Source organism: Hemicordylus capensis, chromosome 4 (assembly GCF_027244095.1).
Source record: "Hemicordylus capensis ecotype Gifberg chromosome 4, rHemCap1.1.pri, whole genome shotgun sequence".
In the NCBI taxonomy this organism is placed as follows: domain Eukaryota; kingdom Metazoa; phylum Chordata; class Lepidosauria; order Squamata; family Cordylidae; genus Hemicordylus; species Hemicordylus capensis.
Window position 1 is genome coordinate 183,948,129 of NC_069660.1, and position 26,396 is coordinate 183,974,524.

Below are 26,396 nucleotides of genomic sequence, written 5' to 3' on the forward strand. Positions count from 1 at the left end.
ATTAAATAATGATAGTGCAATGACTTGCATTTTATTACTACACCTAATGGTTTTCTATTAATATATTGTCTCTTGAAGGGAAAAATGAGGACAAATTTTTAGAGAAGTTCTATAGCTGCCAACTATGGAGAACACTGAGGCACATATTTCTGCTTCAAGAAAAATCTATACCCCTTAAATACAAATTTGAATGCCTGCTAGTATTCTGAGGGGTGAGGGTGGGGGAAGAAAGGTGGTGGAGAAAAGTAGTGGTGTGCACGGAACCACGGAGGCGTGGTCTGGCACTGAGGGGGGTCGACCTTTAAGGGCGGGGGGGTAGTACTTACCCCTCCTGCCGCTCTTCCCCCTCCGGCGCTGTATTTAGAAGTGAAGTTTTTGGGGTGGCAGCGTTCCTCCCTGCTGCCCCTGCCCCCGTTGTTGCCAGGAAGTAGTGTAAATAGCAGCACGCATGCCGCCGTGCGCGTGACGTATGTGGCGCGCGTGCATGGCAGCGACAGGCGTGCGCGCGCCGCGACGCACACATGCATGCTGCTATTTACACTACTTCCTGGCAACGACACGGGCAGGGGTGGCAGGGAGGAACACTGCCGCCCCCAAAACTTCACTTCTAAATACAGCGCCAGAGGGGGAAGAGCGGCGGGAGGGGTAAGTACTACCCCCCTGCCCTTAAAGTTCGAACCCCTCAGTGCCGGACCGCTGGCCCGGCCCGGTTCCGAACCGGTTCGGAGGCCTCCAACATGGCCTCCGGACCGGTTTGTGCACATCCCTAGAGAAAAGTACAGCTCTTCTGCATATAAAAATAGTTATGCATTTTTAAATTTGCATTCCAAAGTTTATTTTGATCAACCTCAAAATGGAGATTTCTGGATCAGCTTCTTTCTTTGAAAAACCATTTCTGATATTCTGAATTGGTACACGGTCGTAATAAAGGTGCTGGATTGCCATTGTAGGCATTAGATTCAGCCTGTACGCACTTCTGGGTCTGAATATGAACTAATGTTCCGTCCTAAAAAAGATGGTACAAAACACTTATTATAGTTTAATAATAATATAGTTTAGACTGAGTAATCAGATTTAAGTGTTAAATTTGAGACTGCAGTTCGGAATGTATTTAACTGTGTTCTGTTTTAACAACAGAAATAAATAATAACTAGCTGATCCGGTGCAGAGCATCTGCGCTGCTAGTTCACCGCCACCTTCTCCACACCGCTGCTTTTTTGCTTGCCTGCCCCCACATGTCTTCTCCTCCGTCCCGTCTTCTCCTCCCCCCACCCACCCACAGCCGCCTCCTCCTTGTTCCCTGCCCACTGCCCGCTCTTTCTTTTGTATTGCTTGCTCCACTTTCTGGTGGCCCGCCTGCCGGCTGGCCAACCAACTGCTACCCACCACCATTTTCTTCGGCCAGCTGCCACCCCCACTGCCATGTTCTTTCTTTGGCCCCATGGCTATCTAGCAGCTCTCCAAATTCTTGCAAGAGCTGCGATACAAGGGATTAGCCACGGGTACGTCTTAGAGAAATAAATATAAAGAAGAAGAAGATGGGAAGGAGAGAGATTAGGGGAAGGATGAAGAGCAGCAAAATTCTGCCTGAATAATTTATGTATTTGTACTGCTTCAGAATCTGAAGATTTGGCAATTGCACTCGTGCTTAGTAAGTGTCTCAGTGTTTGTAAAGTAAAGGACAATAAAAGATAAAAACAAATTGCTTACCTGTAACTATTGATCTGGTAGTAATCCGTTGCAATCCACAAGAATGGGTTCTGCACCTCTGCATGGACCTCACGGCTCTAGCTCCTCTAGGCGCCCATGCTCTGTCTCACATGCTCAGCGTGGAAAAAGGCAGGCTGGACACTATTTTCTCCAGTTCCTGGTCGACCACCTATGTAGATGATCACTCACCCTATTGTTGTGAGTTTTGGGAGGGACTTATGGATTGCAATGGATCACTACCAGATCAATAGTTACAGGTATACAACTTGTTTATCTGGATTGTGATCCGTTGGAATCCATAAGAATTGGTGTTTAGCCAACTCCCTAAGGTGAAGGGTGCAGTAGCTATTGTAACACCCTTTTCAACACACTTCTCCCAAAATTAGCATCCGTTGCAGAGGGAAGGCCAATGGCATAGTGTTTCACAAAGGGCAGCTGCATATACCAAGTTGCCATTTTGCAAATGTCACTGAAAGTTATGCCAGATAAGTGGGCCGCTGATGTTGTGTAGGCCTGAGTGGAATGAGCCCTGATGGATTGCGAGGCTCAAACTTTTGTAGTTTGCACGCTAGCAATATAATCTCCACAAGCCAATGGGAAAGGCATTGTCTTGAGACAGTTTCCTTTTGCTTTCCCCTTGTAGGAGACAAACGTTTGGTTACCTGGAACGATTTCATGCAGTCCAGATAGTATAAGAGAGATCTCCACACGTCCAGAGTATACACAGCATCTCCAGAGAAGTTGCTGGGTCTCTGAAGAAAGTGGGCAAGATAATGTCTTGGTTTAGGTGGCAATCAGTGGCAATCTTTGGTAGGAACACATGGTCCATATGCATGGCTAACTTGCCCAGGAAGAATTTAGTAAATGGGGAATCTATTCGCAAAGCTGTTAGCTCTCTTCACTCTACCAGCTGTGTTAATTACTATTAGAAAAGCTGTCCTTAATGACACCAGTTTAATTGGTGCTGAACTCATGGGCTCAACAGGCCCCAAAGTCAAGGCAAAAAAAACCCTAGTGAAATACTCCACTGGGAGACTGGTTGATGTACTGGAGGGTACAAATTATTTAGCCCTTGAAATTCAGATGTGTAAAGAGATTTTCCATCCCATCCTGGGTTTTTAGAGGATAGGGCAGCAAGGGGTACTAATGGATACATTTGCCAAACCACTCAACTTTAATGAAGTCAGATAAAGGAGTATTTCTTTGACTGAGGCTTTGGCTGGTTTGAAGCCATTAGCCTTAGCATACTTCCTAAACTACTTCCACTTACTAGCATAGTTCAGTTTAGTGGACATTTTTCTCTTATTTAATAAGATCTCATCTAAAAGCCTATCCACCACACCATGAGGAGCAGCGTGGTTATATCTGGATGCAGTAGTAGCCCCTGGTCCTGTGACAAGATCTGGATCTTGTGGTAGCCAATGGTACCTGTGGCGAGATAGTTTAAGTATCAACAGAAACAAGGACTGGCGGGGCCACTAAGGCATTATCAGGATGCATGACACCTGTTTTGCTAGTAGCCTGGCTGTCACGCCCTCGATCTCCGACAGCGAGGAGGAAGGGGAAGCTGTCAACTTTCCAGCCGAGTCAGGAGTGTCTGAGGGGCAGAGCCCGGCTGTCAGCGTTCATGAAACGGCTGTGGTAGATCCAACTAATGATTTAGAGCAGGCACAACAACCTGAGTCAGCAGAAAGCGTGAGAGACCAATCGGAAGAAGAACTAGGCAATGAAACACTGACACCACAACAACGCAGGCGCAATAAATGCAGAACGCAATTAGAATCTATTAGAAGGAGCAAACGCCTCTTGCTGAAGGCTGATAAGCCGTGAATTATTGCCAGCTGAGAGCTATCAGCTTCCACTATAAATCCTGTCACCAGCCGTCTACTCCTTGCTGAAAAACAACGTACGTCATTCAGTCGACAGCGTTCAGCCAAGCCATGAACTTCCCTGGCATTTGGCTAGACCCTGACACTGGCTACCACCCTGACAATCAGTGGTTATTGTGGAAACATGTACAGTATCACCTTTGTCCAGTCTATTTGGAAGGCATCGCACAGTGATTGTGGGTCGTACCCTGCCCTTGAACAGAATCCCTTGCATTTTGTTTTGTAGCAAACAGCTCTATCACTGGATAAGCCGACACCTTGAATAGTGGCATTAGATATCTCCTATGGATGTCCCATTCGTGTTGCTGTTGATGTGCAAACAACCTGCTGAGATAGTCTGCAAGTGCATTGTCTATCCCTTTTATGTGGCTCGCTATGGGATGTATCTGGTTGCAAATGCACCAGTGTCAAAATTGAAGGGTCAGTGTGCACAAGGATATTGACACTGTCCTGCCTTGCATGTTGATATAAGCAATAGCGGTTGTGTTGTCGAGCTGTATCTGAACCACCTGACCCTTCAAGATTGGCAGAAAGGCTTTCATTCCCAAGAACATAGCCACGAGTTCCAGGAAACTGATATGTAATTTTCCCTTTTGAGGAGTCCACTCTCCCTACACTTGGCCCCCAGCCGGTCAGGGAAGCATCTGTCATAACCTACACTTTTGGCATGGTGATTTGGAAAGGTACACCTTGCAGGATATTGTTTGGGTAAATCCACCAACCCTGAGACTGAAGTATTGGAAATGGCACAGTGAGTAGGCGCCACTGACTGTTCATATTGGGCTGAAAGACTGCCAGGAACCACAGTTGTAGCTTACTCATCTTTAACTGTGTGTATCGTACTGTTGCATTGCAGGAGGCCACCAGACTGAGCAGACGTTGAATCTGATGTGCACGTTGATCTGGTTGTGCTTGGAAGCTTAGAACCAGCTCCTTGATGGCATTGTAACGCTCCACTGGTAAGTATGCAAGCTTTATCCCCATGTTTAACACCGCCCCAATGTAGTTTATGGATTGTACTCATTCCAAGTGTGATTCTTTTCCAACTCACTTGTATTACTAGTTCTTGGAGGAGAAATAGTACATATAAAGTCTGAGAATTTAACTCTTCTTTGGTTCCCGATGCCAGAAACCAATTGTCCAGTTAAGCGCAGGGCTGCTCAACTTTGGCCCTCCTGCAGATGTTGGCCTACAACTCCCATAATCCCTGGCTATGGGCCTTTGTGGCTGGGAATTGTGGGAGATGCAATCAAAAACAGCTGGGGTGACAAAATCAAGCAGGCCTGAGTTAAGGGAATACTGTCATCTGTTCCATCCTTAGATGTGCCACAGTCACTGCCATACATTTTGTGAAAACACTTGGCGCTGTTGACAGTCCAAAGGGCAGTACTGTGTACTGGAACACTGATTCTCCCACAGTAAACCGCAGGTACTTGTGATGATCTTCTCTGATGCCTATGTGAAAATAAGCATCCTTTAAATTCAGCATTGCAAGCCACCACTCGTACAATCCATCCTTTCTTTTTGTCCACCACACAGGGGCTAGTGCCCCCTTTCCCAATAATTCCTTGACTTCTTCCAACAAAAGTGTTGTTGCCCATGTGAAGTGAACATCTGTGAATACTGGCAGAGTCCTGAACTCTATTGAATACCCCACAGAAATTATCTTGAGGACCCAATGGTCTGAAGTTATGCGGTACCATGCAGGGGCATAACATGTCAGTTGGATTGTTTGGGCAATCTGTGGTGGTATTTGACATGCCAATAAGATGGAATTGGCAAGAGGTTCTTGTTGTTGAAGTGGTGGACTTGCAGAATCCCAAAGATGTTGCTTTTGGGCCTCAGCCTGTTTACGTTGGTCCTGGTTTCCTTCATTTTTTGTTGATAGGGCCATTTATTGGGCCATTTATTGTAGAGTTGATAATTCCTAAAATCTCTGCAATCCTATTGGCGGAAGTGTGTTCTTTGTTTTTGGAAAGACTTATACTTGGGTGTGTGTGTGTAAGTTGAGGTAGATGGAGCTATGAATGACTTTGCAGTTTTTGACTTTGGTTTTTTCATCTTCTCCATCATAGCATCAGTCTCCTTACTAAATAAGCCTTTTCCACTGAAGGGAAGACTTTCAGTCTTGGCCTTCATATCAGACTGGAGTAACGCAGAATAGAGCCATGCATGCCTGTGCAAAGAGATGGTGGCTGTCATAGACCTCGACTCTGTCTCTGCAAGGTGTTTGGCAGTACAGTCATCCCTCACCAACCACGGTTTTCCCAAACATGGTTTTGAGTATCTGCGACTGGGAGTTTGTGACTGGTCTTGTCTAATGCGACCCAAGTATCCGCGGGTTACTGTGTGATTTGTGTGGCAAGAAGTGGGAAGGTGAGGAGAGAGAGAAGCGGAGATGAGAGAGAGAGCCAGTCTGTCATTCATGGGTGAGAGAGCCCTCAGGAGGGGAGACGGGGCTGGCTTTGTTGCCGAGAGGTAGATGGGAGGGACGGGAGCAGGGTGGGCAGGAGCCAGGAGGAGGAGGTGGCTGTCTGTAAATGGATAACCTTATGCAGAAGGCAAACTGCAAAGCTCTGATCTGTCAGATCTGATCTGATCTGATCTAATCTGTCAGTTGGAAGGGTGTGTGGCTTTCACTGATCTGTCTTTTAATTCACACTTGCTTTCATCTGCCTGTAGAAAGGATGAGAGGGAGAGAGACCTGGGATGGAGCAGGGGGCAAAGATGAGCTGGGTGGGAAACCTTCTCTTGACCCCCTCTTCTTTTCCCCCTTTGTTTGCAAAGTTGCCCACATTTGCAGTTGTTTGCACAGTGCCAGCTGCCTGCCTGCTATTGTGGGAGCACTGGAGCCCTCGGTCAACCCACAGGGTCTCTGTCTCTCTCTCCACCTGCAATGTGGAAGGATTGTTTGCATCGATGTTTGCAAGTTGCAAAAGTTCTTGTTGATCAGCCTGTATTCTTTTTTGTTGTGCCTGTCTGCAGACTTACAAAAAACACCCATGCTGGGGCAAAAGGGCAGGCTCTTCAGAGGAAACGAAGAATATGAACACAGAGAGAGAGAGAGAGAGAGAGAGAGAGAGAGAGAGAGAGAGAGAGAGAGGTGAGCAGAAGAACAAAGCAAGCAAGCGCCCGCCCGCCATTCTGGTCCATGGGGTGGTGAGTGGGTCAGTGGGTGAGTGGGTGCCTTTCTCCTTGTTTCTCCGTGTTTTGGACTGCTTTTGCGACTGCGATTCCCCTAACCTAGTTTCCCATTGCTTTGAATTGCTTGCCAACTGCGAATTTGCCAATCATGAGGTTTTCCTGGAACAGAACCTTAACTGTACTTAACTGCTGTCTCATCACTGCAGCTGACTTGGTCATAGTCTCCAAAAAGCATTTCTTAAACTCCTCAGGCGATAGCTTTTCCATATCTTGCTATAGGCTTTTCCATAGGCAGTGATTGTATTTTGCCATACAGGCAGAATAGTTACTAATCTTTATGGAGTGGCAGGCTGTTGTGTATACCTCCCTACCCATTCCATATAACTTCCTCCTTTTATCTGCAGGAGTCTTAGTGGATTTGGATGATGTTGCACAGTCAATAACCAATGAGTTAGGGATGCTTAAGTAGATATGTATTTTCTTCCTCCTGTACATGGTATTCTAAATGGTTTGAGATGATGAGGTGTGAATAACTTCCCACTATGCCTTACCCCAGGAAAAGGGAAGAGCCACTAGCTGTGTAGCTTGAGAGGCTGCCATAACGTTGTATACTGGGTCATACACAATAGCTGACTGAATTTTAAGATCAAGGTCCAGGGCCTCCACCATAGCTTTTACTTGCAGATGATAAGCTTTCAGTTGTCAATACATGGATTGCTGGTGGAACATCTTGTGACGGATCATCCAGTTCAACACTTTCTGGGTCTGACTGAAAGTCAGAAGAACCATTGTGCTCATCCTCAGATGATGGAAGTTAAGAAGTAGGCACAGGAGTTTCTGTAGGAGGAGTTGTATACATGTTCATAGGGCCAGTCTTTTGTGGCTGTACCAACCTGAATTTGAGTTTGAGTGTGAATGGAGTTTTGAGTCTGCATCTGAATCTGTGTTGTAGTCATTTTCTGGATGACTTGACCCAAAGGATGTGTTTGTTTAGTCATGGTCACCAAAAGAAGTTTGTCTCCTAAAGTCACAATTGGAGAGACATTTGTCTGAGTAACTGAAGCAACCGTAAGGGGGCATGTCTGTGGGGGCATCACCTGCTGCCAGGGTACACACTGCTGCCAGAGTACACACTGGTAAGGAGTCAGGTAGATTAGTAGCCAATGTAAAAGAAGCTGTAGTTTTGTTTTGTTGAGCTTTCCATGCTTTGTAATTTTGGTAGTCATACGGCAACCCTGGTGAAGTCATACTGAAGTCAGAATTTACAGGTAGCCAAGAAAGGGGAGCTGGTGAGCGATGGGTAAAACCACATGAATGCCACAGGGTGGAAGTGGTTGTAGGTCCTGTCAGTTGACCTGCTGTCAAAGCTTGCTTCCTGAGGCATGAAACAGACCATGAGACATTGTTTGTACCTCAATAGAGGGCAGGGAAATGGCAGCAGTGGATGTTGAGGTAACAATCACAACATCCTGATCTTGGTGTCATCCTCAGCATCAAACACATGCGTCAGAGACGTCTCTCTGCATTGAGAGGTCATCTGCTTTGACGCTGTGAACACTGGTGTATGAAGCTCAGGAGAGACCCCTGCTTCACAATCCCTCAGAGTCAAAGGAGTCTCTCCATGTTGATTCCTCAGTATCAAGGGGGAAGGTGAATGGATTGGAGTAGCTGCTGGAGAATTCAATGCCGGATGAGGTGTTGTCAATGCCGAAAGTCTCGTTTCTGATGTCAACTGTTTAGGCACAGGCATTGGGAGCCTCAACATCGAAGCTTTCAAACTCGATGTCAATCTCGGAATAAGGGATGCACTTTGCAGCCCTGATGAAGACAGTGTCTCTTTAGATATACCCTCATGGCTCTTATGTTGTTTTGGAGCCTGTGTTGAGGGATCAGCCACCAAGCTACGTCTCTTATTTTCCTTGTGTCGAGGAGCGGAGCCTCTCGGAGGTTTAAATGATGTAGACGCTGGGGGTTTAGACTGTTTAGAATGTACAGCCCCCGATGTTGATGCCAACCCCCACCTTGACACTTAAGGTGTGGCAGCTTTCAGTGTCGAAAGGTTCAGGGCGTTATGTATAGCATTGCATGCAGCCTGAGAGCCTGATTCTGTCTTGTCTGCTTTGAGAATGACAGACATATTTTACATGTTGTTTTATCGTGCTGCTGACCCGAGCAAGACAAGAGTTGTGCTTATCTTGCGATGGGAGTTTAGCCCCACAATCAGCACAGCATTTAAATGATTTCTTTTCCATTTCTGTTCTGAGTCAAGTCCGAGAGATCCGCAATATAATCAAAACCAGTCCAATAGGCAGAAGAATAGTTAAAGGGCAGAACGTAGTCAAAGGGATATTATTCTTTTTTTAAAAAACAGAGAACTCTCCAAAATGAACTGATTCAATGAGGAGCTATAGCAATGATGAGGTTTGGTTGCTACAGTGGTTGAAAAGGAACTGAAGAAAATAGTGTCCAGCTTGCCTTTTATATTCTCCACGCTTAGTGCATGAGGCAGAGCAGAACATTCAGCTGCGTGCAAGCACAGAATCCATGCTTATGGATTCCAATGGATCATGATCCAGATCAATAATTGAAAGTGAGCTGCATAAATGTACTTTAGTTGATTACCCACAGAACCCAGAGATTTGGGTAATGATAATCAATGGCAAAAATGGCAAAGCCATTCCAACCACATTCATCTCTCAGTAAGAATATATATATATACACACACTATGGAACTTCTGGCAGAATTGCTGACAGAGATTATCACAATGTAGTGGAGGCAGTGTGAATGGCTGTCAGGAACTGCCAGGGCTGCTGCCACCGCATGTGGTAAACTGTCTCAACTGCAACTCCATCATTGCTGGAATAATAGGCTCTCAGGGCCCTGACTCCAGCCTTGACTTCTCAGTTCTGGCTCCTAGCTTGTCCCCTGGTTCTGTGTTTGAATCTGAATGCTAGAATGGCAGGATGGCATGAAATTCTAGAGTGGCAGAATGAATAGGGAGTCCTATACTATCTAGACTGCTAACGGTTGCTAGCTGCTATGATGCAAACAAAAAGACTGAGTTGCATACTTACCTCTCTGAGAGCAAATTTCTGATTTTCAGGAATGTTCTGGATATTGTTTTGGCACAAGTCCATTTTCAAAAGGTCAGTTCCCGGATCAACAGCTGCACAGGCTTCAGGATGTCGTGTGTTGTAACGTATTTCATTGTGAGAAGTGTACTCAAAAAACTGGAAACCACCCAAAAGAAAACAAATAGTAAAGAAAAGGGGGGAAACACACATCAAACCTCAATAATTGTGCATGTGCAACACCCAAACCAAGAGCAATTTATGGAATAAAGGGTACTATTGATGTTTTTTTAAAAAAATTAAGAAAGCTTTCATTTCTTCAGATTATGTTAAAAAGGTATCAAGCAGCAGCAACAATGAAGATAAAGTCTGCTGAGACTTAAAATTCCATCATGACTTGCTAGACTGCAATCATGTTAGGGCTGGGTTTGGGTAATTCACTTACCAGGCAGTAACTTTTGCCAAAATATAAAGTAGTCGCATGTAGCTAACAAACAGAAAGAAGCAAAATGCCTGAAGTTGCACATTTAGGAATACAGCAATGACACAAAGCAGAGAAGTCAGGAGACATACTGCAGCAGGAGAAAGAAGAAAATAAGGAGCTGGGTGGCAAGAAGACTGGTCAAGGGACAGTCAGGGGCAGGTGGTATTTGGGTAGCTGATTTATTTGACATATTTATACCCTGCCTTTCCACCAAAAGGTCTTCAAGATAGATTACATTCCAGGGAATGACAAATTCAGATAAACTTCACATTAAAACAACCAAAGTCTCTGTCTTGCTCACAACCACACCCCTGCAGCAAAATAGGCAGGCAACCAATAAAAAATTATATCTGACTTGCTAAAAAAATCAGAAGAATAACAGTTTTAATTTGGTGCCTAAAGGATGAGGCAGGAAGCAGGAGAAACTGGACTTTGTGCAAGTGGGGGAACAGGAGAATTATTAAGTAGGGGAGCCCCTGGTGGCGCAGTGGTAAAACTGCCGCCCTGTAACCAGAAGGTTACAAGTTCGATCCTGACCAGGGGCTCAAGGTTGACTCAGCCTTCCATCCTTCCGAGGTCGGTAAAATGAGTACCCAGAATGTTGGGGGGCAATATACTAAATCATTGTAAACCGCTTAGAGAGCTTCCAGCTATAGAGCGGTATATAAATGTAAGTGCTATTGCTATGGATTTGATTCACAGAGCAGTTTACAGTGGGAAGGCAGCCCCCCCACCGCCAAAGTATGAAATTTCAACATTCTCTCCCTAGTGCTTTCTCCAGGCTTGGTTTCACTGTTCTCAGTTTCTAGTGTTTCTAGACCACCATAAGATCCCTGCTTCCATCCTCCCCAAATGTATGTGTACTCAGACTAGGTCTGAGAAGTCCCTGCCCTTGGGCAAAACTCTAGGATATAAGACTAGACTGAGAGTAGGATCACACGTTCAGCTTTGGGAGGGGTGGTTGTTGACTTGGTTAGAGTAGAAAAGATGGTGAGATCATAAAGCTACGAAGGGAAGACTGCCACATACTCCTTTGTGGCAGTGAAAATAAAATCTTACCTGATTTTGTCCCATGCCATGACAAGGATATAATATGACTGTATGTCCTGTTACATCATGATCACTGGGAGGATTGTAGTCAAAGCAATAATTTGTCATCCCTCTATTCTTCAGCTAAAAGGTAACAGAGACCATTAAAGGATATCACCCCAGTCAGTCACTGCACTTAAACCACATGGCTCTGAGGTTGCCAGGAGTCGACACCAACTCGACAGCACAACTTAACTTTACCTTACCTTTAATTCAGTATCACAACAGATGAAACAATAGAAATACTTTAAAATACAACAAAGTAACTTTGGTGCAGCACAACTGAGTATACATAATACAATTCTATTCCTTTTCCATTTTTTACAGGCTGAACTGGCAACTTCTTATGGGATGTGTGGCCATTAGGCATGTTATAAATACCTTTGACTTTGGAGGAGTATCTGATTCAATCTGATAGTCTGGGGAGGAGAGTTCAATTCACTGCAGCCAAATTTGAAGGAGCAGCTTGAAATCTTACCGAAGTTTCAGCCTGCCCCCCACCACCCCACTAACCCCCGTGACCTGATTAGTTTTACCAGGCAGTATCAGGAGAGGTTTTGCTTCTAGTGGCAAGAGTGCAGTGGTTGCTGTGTAACTGTTTCAGTTTTAAAAAGACTTCTGGTATGGTTTTCCTCTTCTTCTTTCTCTGCAGTCCTGGGAAAGGTTTAGGATATTTTGGCAATTGTAGTTTTTTTTCAGTTACAGCAGCCTCTGTAAAAAAAACATCCTACAATTTCCAAAATACCCTGTATCTTTCCTAGAATTGTAATGGGAAGAAGCAACTAAAAACCGTACCAGATGTTTTTAAAACTGAAGCTGTACCAAAACAGCCACTCCTCACATAATAAATAGCAATAATAAGCATACGCCTCTCTTGATCCTCCCTGGTATGTATGAAACAGGCTTTGGGGGAGGGGCAAAGGAAATGGGGAGACAGGCCTAAGCTTTGATGGCTGAAGAGGAGTCAAAGCTTGTAAAGACTTGGCTTTTTACCCAGGCTTTTACATAATCATTTTTACTGCTGCTTCTGTGTGTTTTTATCTGTTGTATTGTTTTTATGCCTGTTTTTATACTTTTTAGCTTGATGTTTTTATTGTTTTTTTATTGTATGTTTTTAACTTTTGTAAACCGCCTTGGTTTACAAACGAAAGGCAGTATATAAATGCAAAAACAAACAAACAAACAAACAAACAAACAAACAAACAAACAAATCAAATCGGCCCCAATTCAATCTACCCAAAACAGACATTGCGTCAATTCAGCTGATTAGATTTGGCCCCGATTCAGCTGTCAAAGCTCCACACACTGCAAGAGGCCATGCATTTCACTACAGAAACCAACATTAGGTTATGCTATGAGTAAAATATCTACACTGGAACATTTTAAATTAGTTGATTGCTCTTTGTGCCAGGGAGGATTCTCAAATGTGCTCTCTATAATTGAACTTGAACTGTCACATAAAAACTGCTGAGGAAGACCAATGATCAAAATGCACTCAGCTAATGTATGGGCTGAGTTTGTAATCTAATAATTGTTTATTAGAGAACTGATAAGTTATTTATTCTGATAAATAATTATTTAGCAGAAAATTTTGAAATGAAAAATTCCCCCATACAAATTTTCTCTCATTTGCATAATATTTGCATTATTTCCCCCCTCAAAACTACTATGCTAATTTCCCCAATGTCCTAAATAGATTTTGATCTGATCTGTCATGTTATTTGACCTATTTACATAATAATAGTCCTACTTGATCAGGCCCAAGGCCCTTCTAGTCCAGCATCCTGTTTCCCATAGTGGCCCACCAGACCTCTGGGAAGCCCACAGGCAAGAGCTGAAGGCATGCCCTCACTCTTGCTGTTGCTTCCCTGCAACTGGTATTTAGAGGCCTCTTGCCTCTGAGCCTGGAGGCATCCTTTAAAAGTAAAGTGTGCTGTCGAGTCAGTGTCGACTCCTGGCACCCATAGAGCCCTGTGGTTGTCTTTGGTAGAATACGGCGGGGGGTGGAGGGTACCATTGCCTTCTCCCATGCAGTATGAGATGATGCCTTTCAGCATCTTCCTATATTGCTGCTGCCCGACAGAGGTGTTTCCCATAGTCTGGGAAACATACCAGTGGGGATTCGAACCAGCAACCTCTGGCTTGGTTGTCAAGCCATTTCCCCACTGCACCATTAGGTACCATCAAGATTAGTAGCCACTGAGGCCTGTCCTCCATGAATTTGTCTAAGCCCCTTTAAAAGTCGCCCAAGCTGGTGGCCATCAGCAAATACCAAGGCAAAGAATTCCATAGATTAAATATGCGCTGTGTGAAAAAGTATTTCCTTTTGTTGGTCCTAAATCTCCTGGCAATTAGTTTCATGGGATAAAAACTGGTTCTAGTGGTATAAGAGGGATAAAAATGTATCTCTCTCCATACCATGCATAATTTTATAGATCTCTATTACATCTCCTCTTAGTCGCCTTTTTTCTAAACTAAAAAGCCCCAGATGCTGTAGCCTTGCTTCCAAAGGTAGGTGATCTAGGCCCCTGAGAATCTTGGTTGCGCTATGCTGCACCTCTTCCAGTTCTATAATATCCTTTTTGAGACATGGTGACCAATACTGTACAAAGTACTCCAGATGTGGCAACATTATAGATTTGTATAAAGGCATTACAATATTAGCATTTTTATTTGCAACCCCCTTCCTAATTATCCCTAGGATAGAATCTGCCTTTTTCACAGCTGCTGCATACTTAGTTGACCCTTTCAATAAGCGGCCCACCACAACCCCAAGATCCGTCTCCTGGTCAATCACCAATAACTCAGACTGTTCCTTCATACATTACAAAAAAACAAAAACCACCCAGCAACTCTCTACTATATTAATTCCCTACACTATATATCTCAAAGGTTTGGGTTGTGCAACCTTCAGGGACGCATTTTGGTGATGCACAGTGGGCTTCAGAGGGGAGGGAAGATTGAGAAAAGTCACCCATTCCCCCACTCAAATGACAGTGCAACGACAGTCTGGAACTCACATTGCTATATGTGTGCAATGCTAGTCTGGATGTCAGCCAGTGCAATTTTAGAAATGGAAATATTGCCACCAGAAAAATAAAGTATATTTCCTCCCACATCTCTGTTATCGATTAGCTATTTTAGGAGAGTGTGATAGCATATAGAAATTGGATAAGTCTATCAATGGCTACTAGGTCTTGATGGTCATAGGCTACATCCAGGTTCAGAGGCAGGATGCCTGAATACCACTTACAGAGGAGCAACTGCAGGAGAGAGGGCATGCCTTCATCTCCTGCTTTAGGGCTTCCCAGAGGCATCTGGTGGGTCACTGTGGAAAAAAGGATGCTGGACTGAGTGGGCCTTGGCTTGATCTAGCGAGACTCTTCTCAGGTCCTTATGGTGTGTTGTTATTTTTATTGCTTTTGAAAAGTGTTTAGTAAATATATCATTACTGTAGAACAGGCCTGTACAATATGTGGCCCACAAGGCCTTTTTTCTTGGCCCACAGGGCCATTCCGCTTGCCGCCCCCGCCCACCCGCCTCCCTCATGACCTGAACCTCCGTGTATTTTTAAATATATATATTTAAATTTCTGCCACCGCAGAGCCAAGGGATGGCTGCCAGGGGGTGAGCCAGGAAAAGTCCTTCACCACCACCACCCTGGAAGCAGCTCCCACTCCCAGAGCGATGCAGGGCCTGCCATTTGGCCCCACGTCTCATCCCAATTGCGAGGTGTGCCTGCATAGCACTTAGCAATAGCAATAGCACTTACATTTATATACCGCTCTATAGCCGGAGCTCTCTAAGCGGTTTACAATGATTTTAGCATATTGCCCCCAACATTCTGGGTACTCATTTTACCGACCTCGGAAGGATGGAAGGCTGAGTCAACCTTGAGCCCCTGGTCAGGATTGAACTTGTAACCTTCTGGTTACAGGGCAGCAGTTTTAGCACTGCGCCACCAGGGGCTCATGCTGCATACTTAGTACTGCACTGTCATCACAGCTGCAACGACCCTTTCACTACGCAGGTGTGCCTCACAGTTGGGAAGAGATGTGGGGCCAAACGGCAGGCCCTAAGTCGCTCTGGGAGTGGGAGGAGCAGCCCCCACCCGGTGGGGGGAGAGAAGGACTACTCCTGTCTCACCTCCTGGCAGCCATCCCTCAGCCACACGGCAGCAGAAATGTAAAAGAAAAAACACGGAGGTTAGGCAGGACAGGGTGGCTCCTCTCATAAAGCCTGCATCCTCTCTCAATCTTTTTCTCTCTTTCTCTCTCTCAAGCCAAGCCTCCTGCCCCATCCTTTCCCTCTTTCTTCCCCCCTCCATTCTCTCTCTCTCTCTGAAGCCAAACCTTCTGCCCCATCCTTTCCCTCTTTCTTTCCCTCTCCATTCTCTCTCTCTGTCTCTCAAGCCAAGCCTCCTGCCCCATCCTTTCCCTCTTTCTTTCCCCCTCTCCCTTCTGATCAAAGTAGAATCTTCTCATCCAAAATTATGAGAAAAACTTCTCTAATTTCTTCCCTTACAAGTGCTCCATGTTAAATGCGATGATTTGGCAGATGTGGAAACGAAGAACAATGCATTTTATTATGTATTTTGTACAAATTGTATTGTATTTATTTTGTTAGAATGCATTTTAATTCAATTTATTTGATATTAATTTAAATTAATCTTGGCCTGCCAGAACTTCAAAAGTTAAATTTTGATTAAATTCATTTTAATCAATTTCACTTTAATTTGATTTAATTAATTGATTGATATTAATTGTTACTTTAATAATCAGCACCCTAAAAATTGACCTCGGCCCCCATGAGCCAAGTCATGGTCGGTTTCGGCCTACCAGGTCATTTGAGTTGTGCACGCCTGCTGTAGAAGGATTTAATTTTTATTCTTGCTCTGAGTTTCTTTAAGTAAAGAGATAATATAACTATGTACTGTTATTTCATGCTTACTGGGAGAACATCTAGGGCTGTGTTCTAGTTTGCAGGGAAATAGTACACTTATAAAATGCTACTTCCCAGCAACAACAATTATAGTATGATCTGATCCTTTCGTTATTTGTACTGAAGTCAAAATGTCAGGCTCAAGAGCTGGACAAAAGAAAGAATAATTTTCCTTTCAAGGAAATTCACAGCAGCAAATCCAGCACAGGATTTCACAAAGCAGAGACCTGCCAGGAACTAATAAAACCAGTAGAGGAAAGGAAACATAGCATAAAGCAAGCATGGCTAGGCAAGATGCTTTCAGCCACAGAAAAGACATTCCTGATAAATCTGGTTAGGGCAACAAGCAGCAACAGGGGAACTGGCAAACAGGAAAGAGATGACCCCGAGAAAAGCATTTTTAACCTAGTTATTTTGTGTATTATCAGATCAGATTTATACAAGGCTTAGGGTGAATTTGCAATACTATTAACATGCTGTGGTCCATGCTTTTCCCTATGAATGTACCACATGTCTAGGAAGGGGTATAGCAAGCTGGGCAGCAGGCCCAGGGGCAGGCCGCTGCTGCACTTCTTTCCCCCTATGCTGCTGCATTCCTGCCACTTGCCACCGCTTGGTTCCTTCCTTCTGTCATTGCTCCCGCAACTGGGCACACATGTGCACACTGGCCATAAGCCTTCCCGCTGCATCCTTGTGGCCACTGCTGGAAAGAAAAACATGGCAGCCCCCTCACCCTCTTTAGGATGGAAGCATCCAGCCAGCACAAAACAAGTGCTTCGCAAGCTGCGGAGGGCAAGGGGGCTGCTGCATGTTCCTTCCCAATGCACGCCTGCACACCTGGCCTCCATGGCGGCCGGATGGGAAGTGTGGCGGAGGGAGGAACAAGGCAGCAATGCATGGGGGGTGGGGGATAAATGCTGCTGTGGCTGGTGGGAGAGAAATGAAGGCAATGGGGCAAGGTGGCAAGGAGGCACCTTGGTGGCCCCTGCAGGCCCCATGGCCCAGGGACATTCATCCCCACCCCCTTGCTTCATTGTGCCTATGTATGTGCATACAAGCACACATCTGAAGATGTAATTTTCTGGGGAAAGCATGCCTACTACATTCATAGATGGAGGAGGATTACCTAACTGGACTTCAGCATACAGAAACTGAATACAAGTTGTTGGAAGGTGAGCAATAGGGTCCTGCTTGTCAGAAGTATCTGACTAGTCACTACTGGAAACATGATGCTAGATCAAATGGGCTCTTGGTTTGATCCAGCAGGACTCTTCTTACATTCAGCATGTATAACATGCAATGCAAGTGACTCTACTAGCTATTTGATATTATTATACTTAACATGTAACTAGTGCCTTTTGAGTGTTCAAAATGCTTCACATATATTGTCAGTAATCTTTATAGCAGCCTTATAAGTAGTTGGTGTTTTTATTCCCACATTGCAGACATGGGGCTCAGGCAGAAAGAAGAATGACTCACCTAAGGCCATCTAGCAAGTTAGTGGATGAAGAGAAATTTGAACAGCAGACTTCATAGCACGTTTAGCCTGCCCATTGTTATACCGCCTCTTTCAAGGTTAGTTTTGACAGCCAAAACTGCTATCATCAGAATAGTACAGTATTTATTTGTGTTTTCCCCTTATACTGTCATGAAGGCAAAAGGCAAGTAATACACAAGAGATGCAAATCCCTGCTCTTAACGGACTCACAATAAAGGCCTTCCCAAACCTTTCATAGTTTAGGATGTTGCTTCAATGCTGTGAAGTTCAATACAGACGAGGGGCTAAGCTCCATGATGGTCAAGCTCCATGAGGCCATGTGTGGAAGCAAGGTAGGAGAAAAAGCTGGGCAGCTTTTCCTTCTACCTAGAGGCCAAGCTCTTCCTATCTTTTCCTGGCTCACAAACATGGCCTACCATAATAATTCCAAAGCTTACACAGTTTACTAGATTTTGAGCTAAACTACTGGAAGCATCCAGACTAAGTTAGTCATGGATAAGTCCCACCAGAATTAATTAATCCAGACTAAGTTACTCATGACTAATTTGTCTCATTGATTTCAGTGGTGTTTAGCAATGACTAACTTAGTCTAGATGCTGCCCAATATTGCTATTCCAATATCTACCCATCTACATTTTCCCTAACATCCATGACCACTTGCTAAAACAACTTGCAATTGACTTCTCTACCTTGACAATCAATCTTTAAAGAGAGAGGGGTGGGGGTAGGGGTGGGACTTGTTGAAGCCATCTTTTAAAGAAGCATTTTACTTACCATCCCAAAGAAGCCTGCTCTGTCCTCTGGCACATGGAGTTCTGGGTAAATATTCTCCAAGTACCATTTGAAATCCTTGCATTTCAGTTTATTTCGAAGAAGTTTTCTTTCTCTTACATCACCATATGCCTCCTAAAAGTAAAATTCAGGATAAAATTTCCAACACAAAGAGAGCTAGACAATGAGGTCATTCACACAGTCAAAAACTGTGTTCTACCCGGGTTTAGGTGCTGTGTATGTTCCCAATTTTCAATTGTGTGGAAGCAAGGAAGGAGGAAAACCTGAGTAGAAGTGCTTGTGTGGAAGCAAGCAAGGAAGGAAACCGTAACTTTTCCTACCTTGCTCCCACATGATCACTTCTACCCAGGTTTGCCTCCTACCTTGCTTACACACAACTGAAACTGGGAGCACACACAACTCCCAAACCCAGGTAGAACACAGTTTTTGACTGTGTGAATGACTTCATAAACTTCTAAATGCCAGAGGGGAGAAAAATGGCACCCTAATAAACTGAAATGTGTATGGAGTATTTAAAATTCCTAAGACAGGTGTGTACAATTTATGTCCACCACGCATATACCGTATTGTAGTTTAACAGCTGCTGCTTGATAAATGTCTGTTTATGTTGCCTGCTTGGGATTACAAGAATAGGGAGCAGAGGCTTAACTAGGGAAAACGGCGCCCAGGGCACGCACTGAAATGTCGCCCCCCCACCGCGCCCCCCCCGCCCCCCCAACATACTACATTATACTTAGGTTTTTCCTCACAAGCGCCCGCCGCCGCTGCCAAGCCAGGCCACTGACTGGCCGCCAGGTGCCAGCAAAGCAATGCGGGGGGGCGCAGGCGGCACGGAAGGGACCACTCGTGGGGAGGGGGGCACCGACGCGCTCCCTTGACTGCTGCAGCACTGCTGCACTGAGCAGGAAACATTTGTATTAACAAAAAATTTAAAATTTTTTTTAAAAATTTGGTCATGATGGCGCCCCCCATGTGACCAGAAAAGATGGCGCCCGGGGCACTTGTCCCCCCTGCCCCCCCTATAGTTACGCCTCTGATAGGGAGGGAGTGGGAGTGGAGTCACAGGGCACAGTTGTCAAGCATTTGGCAGACCACAAAATACATTGGGGCATTATCCTTGGCTTAGTGGGTTACAAGTTGTGCAGGGAAGAAAATATAGATTGTGAGATAAAATGTTAAATATATACATATTCTTACCCATCTTTAAAGTGTGGTCAAAATAGGACATTTCCAGTTCAGATTTCATGTGGAACTGTGGTTTAATCCCTTAATTCAATGCATGTGCTTTCTCCTCCCCTTCACATGTGAGGGGAATAAGGACTCTAGTTCAGATCCTGGCTTCAAGCAAGCCGGGATTTGTTGTGATAGTAAAATCTGGCAAATTCTTATTTGTTCTACACAGAGTCTGCAAGCAAGCCAGGACCTAAAACTGGTTTTCAAGCTCTGTTTAGAATAAGCTTGGGAATGCTGAGTTCAGATGTTATAGAAAATCATGACTTGTTCTAAGCTTCCTCCCCTTATGTGTGAAGGAGAGGGAGAAGAATTCCTGCCCAAGGCTAAGGGATATTGCGTGGGATTAGGATTAAACCATGGTTCCACATGATGTCTGAATCAAATCAATAGTGCAAAGTTAATACTATATGCTGTTTCTACTTTAGGGTTTGCTTTCATACTCAAATACAGTATTTGTATCAAATATAAATAAAGTATCAACTACAGCAATTAAATGGATGCTTATGTTCACAGCTGACCACTGACTTTCAGATATGCTGTTTTCTTGGATACTATGTCAAATATTGCCTATGCCATTGCCATGATCCAAAGAGAAACAATAGTCAACAAGATGTCCCATGTGCAGCAACATGGCTCGGATTGTGGGGCCCCAAATTAGAATTTTGTAAATGCAGTAACTGGTTCTGTGTGGAGCCCCATGGGATGACTCAGCACAAATACACCCATTTCCCACTCAGTTAGACAAATATCTGTTTGGTCCTCTGAATGTGAAGACATTCAGTACTCCTTGCAGATTTCTGGATTTCCATATCTATGTTTCTGTCTTTAAAAATTTGGACACTTTGTTTCCAGCTCACTGACAGATTGTTTTACATCTACTACCAGTTTTAACCATGTCAAACCATAGCTCATTTTTAGCACACAGCCCCTCAGTTTGCCTCTGCTAACTGGGCAAAGAGGCACCTTTTAAAAGTGGTGATTCTCTTTATTTAGCAGGGGGAGAGCAACTGTCCCTATCCATCTCCAGCACAGCATCCCTCCAGTGGTTGTTGCTGGTGTCTGTCTTATGTTTCTTTTTTAACAACACTGAAACCTCATCCCTGACTACCAGAAAGCTTGTCCAGTCACTCCTCAGGCTCCTGAGTTTTCAGCAGGGATTGCTCTCAAGCTTTAGACACATCTTCACAAGCGTAAGGGCTAGAAACTTACTCTTTTTTAAAATACATGTTAAAGTTCTCAAGATTCTGTTACTAACACCACAATATGTGGCTTGTCTGCATTCCTGCAGAAACACATGATACATACAACATTGCCTATAATGTTCCTTGTTAGCTTTGCCTCTTCTTTCCTTCCCTTGTTTCATCTGGAGTCACAATCCAGGTTGTAAACTCCTCAGATCAAGGATCTAACATTTTTGGTAAGTGTTAATTACCAATTATGCAAGCAACCATGTTAAATTTTAGCCTACTTTCCTATAGGCTTATGAGATCACTCAGCATTCCGTGTGTCTGTCCGTCCGTGTGTCCATCCCCATCAACTTCACAGTGTCTGGACCAATATGAGCCAAATAGCATACAGTTGTAGGGACACACAGCATAGTTTGTGATGATGTCATCCACTCCAATTCAAGATGGTAGATGGGTAAATGTTTGAGGCGCAAGTGGGCTAACTTGTGAACCGCCTAACCAATCTGAACCAAATTTGCAATAGCTGTAAGGACCCATAGGGATGCCTCAATGGTGTAGTTTGTGAATATGTCATCCACCCTGGTTCAAGATGGCAGATGCATAAATGTTTGAGGCACAAGTGGTTTAACTTGTGGACTGTCTAACCAATTTGAACCAAATATGGAATAGTTGTAGTGAGTGACATATAAGGACACTTCAATGGTGTAGTTTGTGATGTCACCCACCCTGATCCGAGATAGCGGACACGTGAACATTTAAGGTGTAAGAGGGCTAATTTGTGGATCGCCTAACTGATCTGAATCAAATTTGGTCCAGTTGTAGTGCGTGACACACAGGGACACCTCAACAGCATGGTTTGTGATGTTATCCATCTCAAATTAAGATGGCAGATGCATGAACATTTGAGGCGCAAGTGGGCTAACTTGTGAATCACCTAATCGATTTGAATAAAAATTGCTACAAGTGTAGGGACACATAGGGACACCTCAAGGGCACAGTTTGTCTTCTCTGTTGTGCACCTTGTTGCCTATTAAGGTCATCTGTAGAGGTCCAGTTACAGTTGCTGCCGACTCATTTGGTGGCAACTCGGGACCGGGCCTTCCCTGTGGCTGCCCCGGGGCTTTGAAAAATGCTCGCTACTTAAATAAGAGCATCTCCTTCTCTGTTTGTTTTTAGGAGGACCCTGAAGACATACCTGTTTTCCCAGACTTTCAATTGAAATTGAAATTTTAATGTGTTTTTATCTATTGAGATTTATACATTTTATGAACTTTACCTGTTTTATATTGTTTTTATATTATGTCTTAACTTGTACACCACCTGGAGATTTCTATAACAGGCAGTATAGAAATTCAATAAATAAATATAAATAACAAACAGACAGACAGACAGACAGACAGATAGATAGTTTGTAATGATGCCATTCACCCTGATTCACAATGGTGGACACATGAATGTTTGAGGTGCAAGTGGAAACCGATTTGGACACCAAATTTGGTACAGTTGTAAAGACACATAGGAACATCTCAAACATATAGTTTGTGGTTATATCATCCACCCCAATTCAAGATGGCAGCCGCATGAACATTTGAGGCACAAGTGGGCTAATTTATGAACTGCTTAACTGATTCGGACTAAATTTAATCCAGTAGTAGGGATAGTGAAAGGAAAGTAGGCAGATTAGTTCTTATTAGAACTTGTTATGTCAGCAGGAGATTTAGGAATTAGCCAATTCTTCTAGTCTATCTCAAAGCGCAATAAACATTACACTTACCATGCGGGCATGTGGATTTCTATGGTAATAAAGCTCTTTATATTCATCCATCCATACTTCTGCAGCACGGACACAGTTAGCCATAGCCTTTGACCGTGAATAGGGAGCTTGCTTTGGGAAAACGTGGCCTACATGAGAACAAGGATGGATCTCAAGACTTCCTCCACACTGCCAGATCTAAATAAAATAATACACAAAAATAAAACACACCTGATGACACATGCAATCTTGAACCCCTGTCCTATGGATCAGCTTAAGCTACAGCTGTTCAAGAAGCTCTTCACACCACTAAAGCTCAATTCAACGCTTGGGAAGTGAAATAGATACACTGAACCTGTCCTACTTCCTGAATAATCCCTCTCTATACTAGTCATCTTAAGTGGCTCAGCGGAGAAATGCTTGACTAACAAACAGAAGTTTGCTGGTACTGTATTGGGCAGCAGCGATATAGGAAGATGCTGAAAGGCATCATCTCATACTGCGTGGGAGGAGGCAATGGTAAACCCCTCCAACCTAAGAAAATTACAGGACTTTGTGGGCACCAGCAGTTGAAATAGACTTGACAGCACACTTTACTTTACCTTTATTTCCTTATTGCCAGTTTCTGCTGACACTGTTTTATATCATCTTCTTCAGGTTCTTTAACTTCATGCATGTTTGAAAATCTGTACTACAATTCTGCAATTTTACAGCTTTCTAAAAATTTAGCATCATTTGGATAGACACATTCAAAAATTTACAGCAGTATTTGATAATATAAACAGTGTAGTATGTTTATTACTACATTTATATTTTCCTATACTTGGATTTCTTCCCTATGAATATGTCAACTTCCAGATGAGATTCAGAGATCTGCAGTACATGTGCTCTCCATAGGACTAAGCATCCAAGGTATCCATGTATGTATGAACTAGCTCTAACTTTTAAAGAAAAGAGCATACAGGCAGAGTCATTTATTGCTTTTACACAGAATGCAATTAGCCACTTTACAGGCAGGCATGTATTTATATACAAGTCAGCAGGTGGCCGTGGAGGACACTTCAGATAAGAGGATAAAAGAAGCTGCCAGGACATTTCTTACCATTAAATAATTATTGCCTCATTTGTGCATTAGATGCATTCAATTAGATACTATATAAGGATCAAAGTATATCCAATTAAAGTTGTGGCATCAGATTGAAGAATTACAGTATGCACTAGTTTCCTTTGAAATAGCTAGCTAGATATGTAGATCCAGCTTCACAAAGCACTCCATATTTGCAAGTTCCATTAGGCAAGGCTGTATTCTCAGGGACTACTCTATTCTCCTGATAGTGGTCTGGAGGCCAGAAGTGTATTCTGCTACGTATTCACATACAGATCCAACAGCTCACAGTTGCTGCACCTGGCTCCTCTGCCCTTATATTATGAAAAGACCTGTAAGTGTAGAGGGGAGAGAATAAGGAGCATGCAGCCAGGCAACAGGACATCCAACTGCCATTACTCAGCAGTTCACTTGAGGCACGGTGGCTGCACCCTACTCAACTCTGCCACTGGACAGCAAAAAGAAATGCATTTATAGTGGAAAGAAGATATAGTCAGGCAACGGACCCACTCAGTTGCCAGTAGCTAGAAGTCACTGGGATGGAAGTCACTGGGAATAGCACAATGACCTAACCACAACTAGGTTACTGGTAGGAGGATATACTATCCAAAAACAATGTCATGTGTCAGAGATGGGGAAGAAGTAGTCCAGTATAACTATATTTTATTGTATGATGTCAACTGCCTCAGGGATCCTTCAGCCAGGCTTGTTAGTGCTACATAGTAGAAAGAACTGCACAGTTATGGAGCATATGCCTCCTACAGCTGGTCATGACATTGCATATAAAAGTCCAGCGGTCCTAATCCAGAGAAAGTTAGGTGGACTAATGTCCATCTATCACAGTGTTTTCTTTATGACAGAAGCTGTGGGCACATTTTTACTTTGATTAAAATTTGGTAGGACCATCAGGAGCCAGATTAAACTGCTCACTGGCCACATATTGCGTGCAGGCCACCAGTTAGCCATCTATGTGATTATTAACATACAGCACTGTTATGACTTATAGATAGCAAAGGCAGCTGAAGTACTGGGTGGGGGAGAGGATTGCATTCAATGTTTTAATAATAGCAACGTACAGCTTTAACATCTTAGGCTACATTAGGTTTCACATATTTCTTTATCAAGACATTTCCCCATACAGGAAACATACACAATAAAATGAGGCGGGGTGGGATTTGTTTTGGGTCTTCAATAACATTACTTACCCGGAATGAAAATTCAAGGTTTTCCCCTCCCCATACTTCCATTCCTGTATCATAAGAGCCAAGATAGCTAAAGTAATTCTTGTTGACTGCGAAGAGTCCACCAGCCATAGTTGGAGACCTAACAGCGGGAAAATAACTCTTTTATTAGCTAGATAGCCTTGTCTGCACCAATTAAGTACCACCCTCCGGCTTCATACTTTAGTGCCAAGCCATTAAGGACATATTTGTTTAACTAACTCTGTAGCCCAGACCAAAACAACTTAGCTTCATGGCTTACTTGAAATCAGGAGAGAGGGAAATTAATATGCTACAGGCAAGGCAAGCATTGGCCTAAAATGGTTCTGATCTATTGCATCTTGCCTCTAAACATGCAGTTGCCCCCCATGAATATATCCTTTCAGCTACGTGGTTATTACTAGGCAAATAAATCCACATTATTAAATGCTTTTAAATGGTTTAAGGGTTTGAAGCAAGGGATAGAGCTATAATATTCACAGAGAGTTGTTTCTTACTTATACATATGAATACACTTAAATTCTACAGACAAACTAGGAGGATTAAAATCAGGCATATTTGTAGTTAAGTTACAATTGTGGTCAGAACAGCTGGCAGCTTTTTAATAAGGTCACACTAGAAACACAAGCTGCCAGCCTCATGGAAAGAAAAGGGTGAAAATATCAGGATACCAATGCAGATGCACTTCTTATTAATCTAGAAGATTCAAAGGGGGGGTGTGTGGAGATAGAAATATAAGATCATCTTAAAATAGCACAGCTTAAGTCAGATATTTTTATTTATGAATGTACTACATTTCCAAAGTTCCCAGGGTAGTGTGCATGGTTCTCTCACATTTTATCTTGAGGCAGGTTAGGCTAAGAGAGTGTGAAAAGGCTGAATGGGGAGTTGAACCTAGGGGTGAATGAGGAGTTGAAATCTCCCAGCCCCAGCCCAATACTCTTAACATTACACCACACTGACTTCTAGAGCAAAAGCTAAACCAGAAAAAGAGGAGACAAAATGAACTGCAGCTAGTCAAAGACATGGCAACCAACCCTAAGGAGATTGTATTCAGTGTTGTCTCTAATTTTTTTTCATCTGTGTGCTGAATGAGTTTTTTCTCAGCAGCAGTATCAAGGCAGTATGTGCGCACATGCATTCAGAATGGGGCCTTCCTGGTTCAATCTGAGTGGGATCTAAAATTAACTAAACGGACGTCAGAAAATGTGTGAGCGCACGCACATGCGCATGTCTTAGAGGGAACAGTGATTGTATTGAACAAGTTGGAAAGAGGTGA

The 26,396-nt window shown here is 43.7% G+C and overlaps 1 protein-coding gene across 1 annotated transcript in view; it reads right to left on the reverse strand.

Annotated features, from left to right (window-relative positions):
• Window positions 1-668: 668 nt before the first annotated feature.
• The window catches only part of GALNT12 (polypeptide N-acetylgalactosaminyltransferase 12), a 63,632-nt gene continuing 37,904 nt past the window's right edge, over window positions 669-26,396 (reverse strand). The window contains exons 5-10 of the mRNA XM_053242542.1: window positions 25,103-25,220; window positions 22,814-22,990; window positions 18,602-18,733; window positions 11,359-11,472; window positions 9,819-9,974; window positions 669-1,006 (exon numbers count right to left, since the gene is read on the reverse strand). Coding sequence (XP_053098517.1) covers window positions 869-1,006; window positions 9,819-9,974; window positions 11,359-11,472; window positions 18,602-18,733; window positions 22,814-22,990; window positions 25,103-25,220 — 835 coding nt within the window. The 3' untranslated portion in view covers window positions 669-868. The remainder of the gene's footprint in view (window positions 1,007-9,818; window positions 9,975-11,358; window positions 11,473-18,601; window positions 18,734-22,813; window positions 22,991-25,102; window positions 25,221-26,396) is intronic.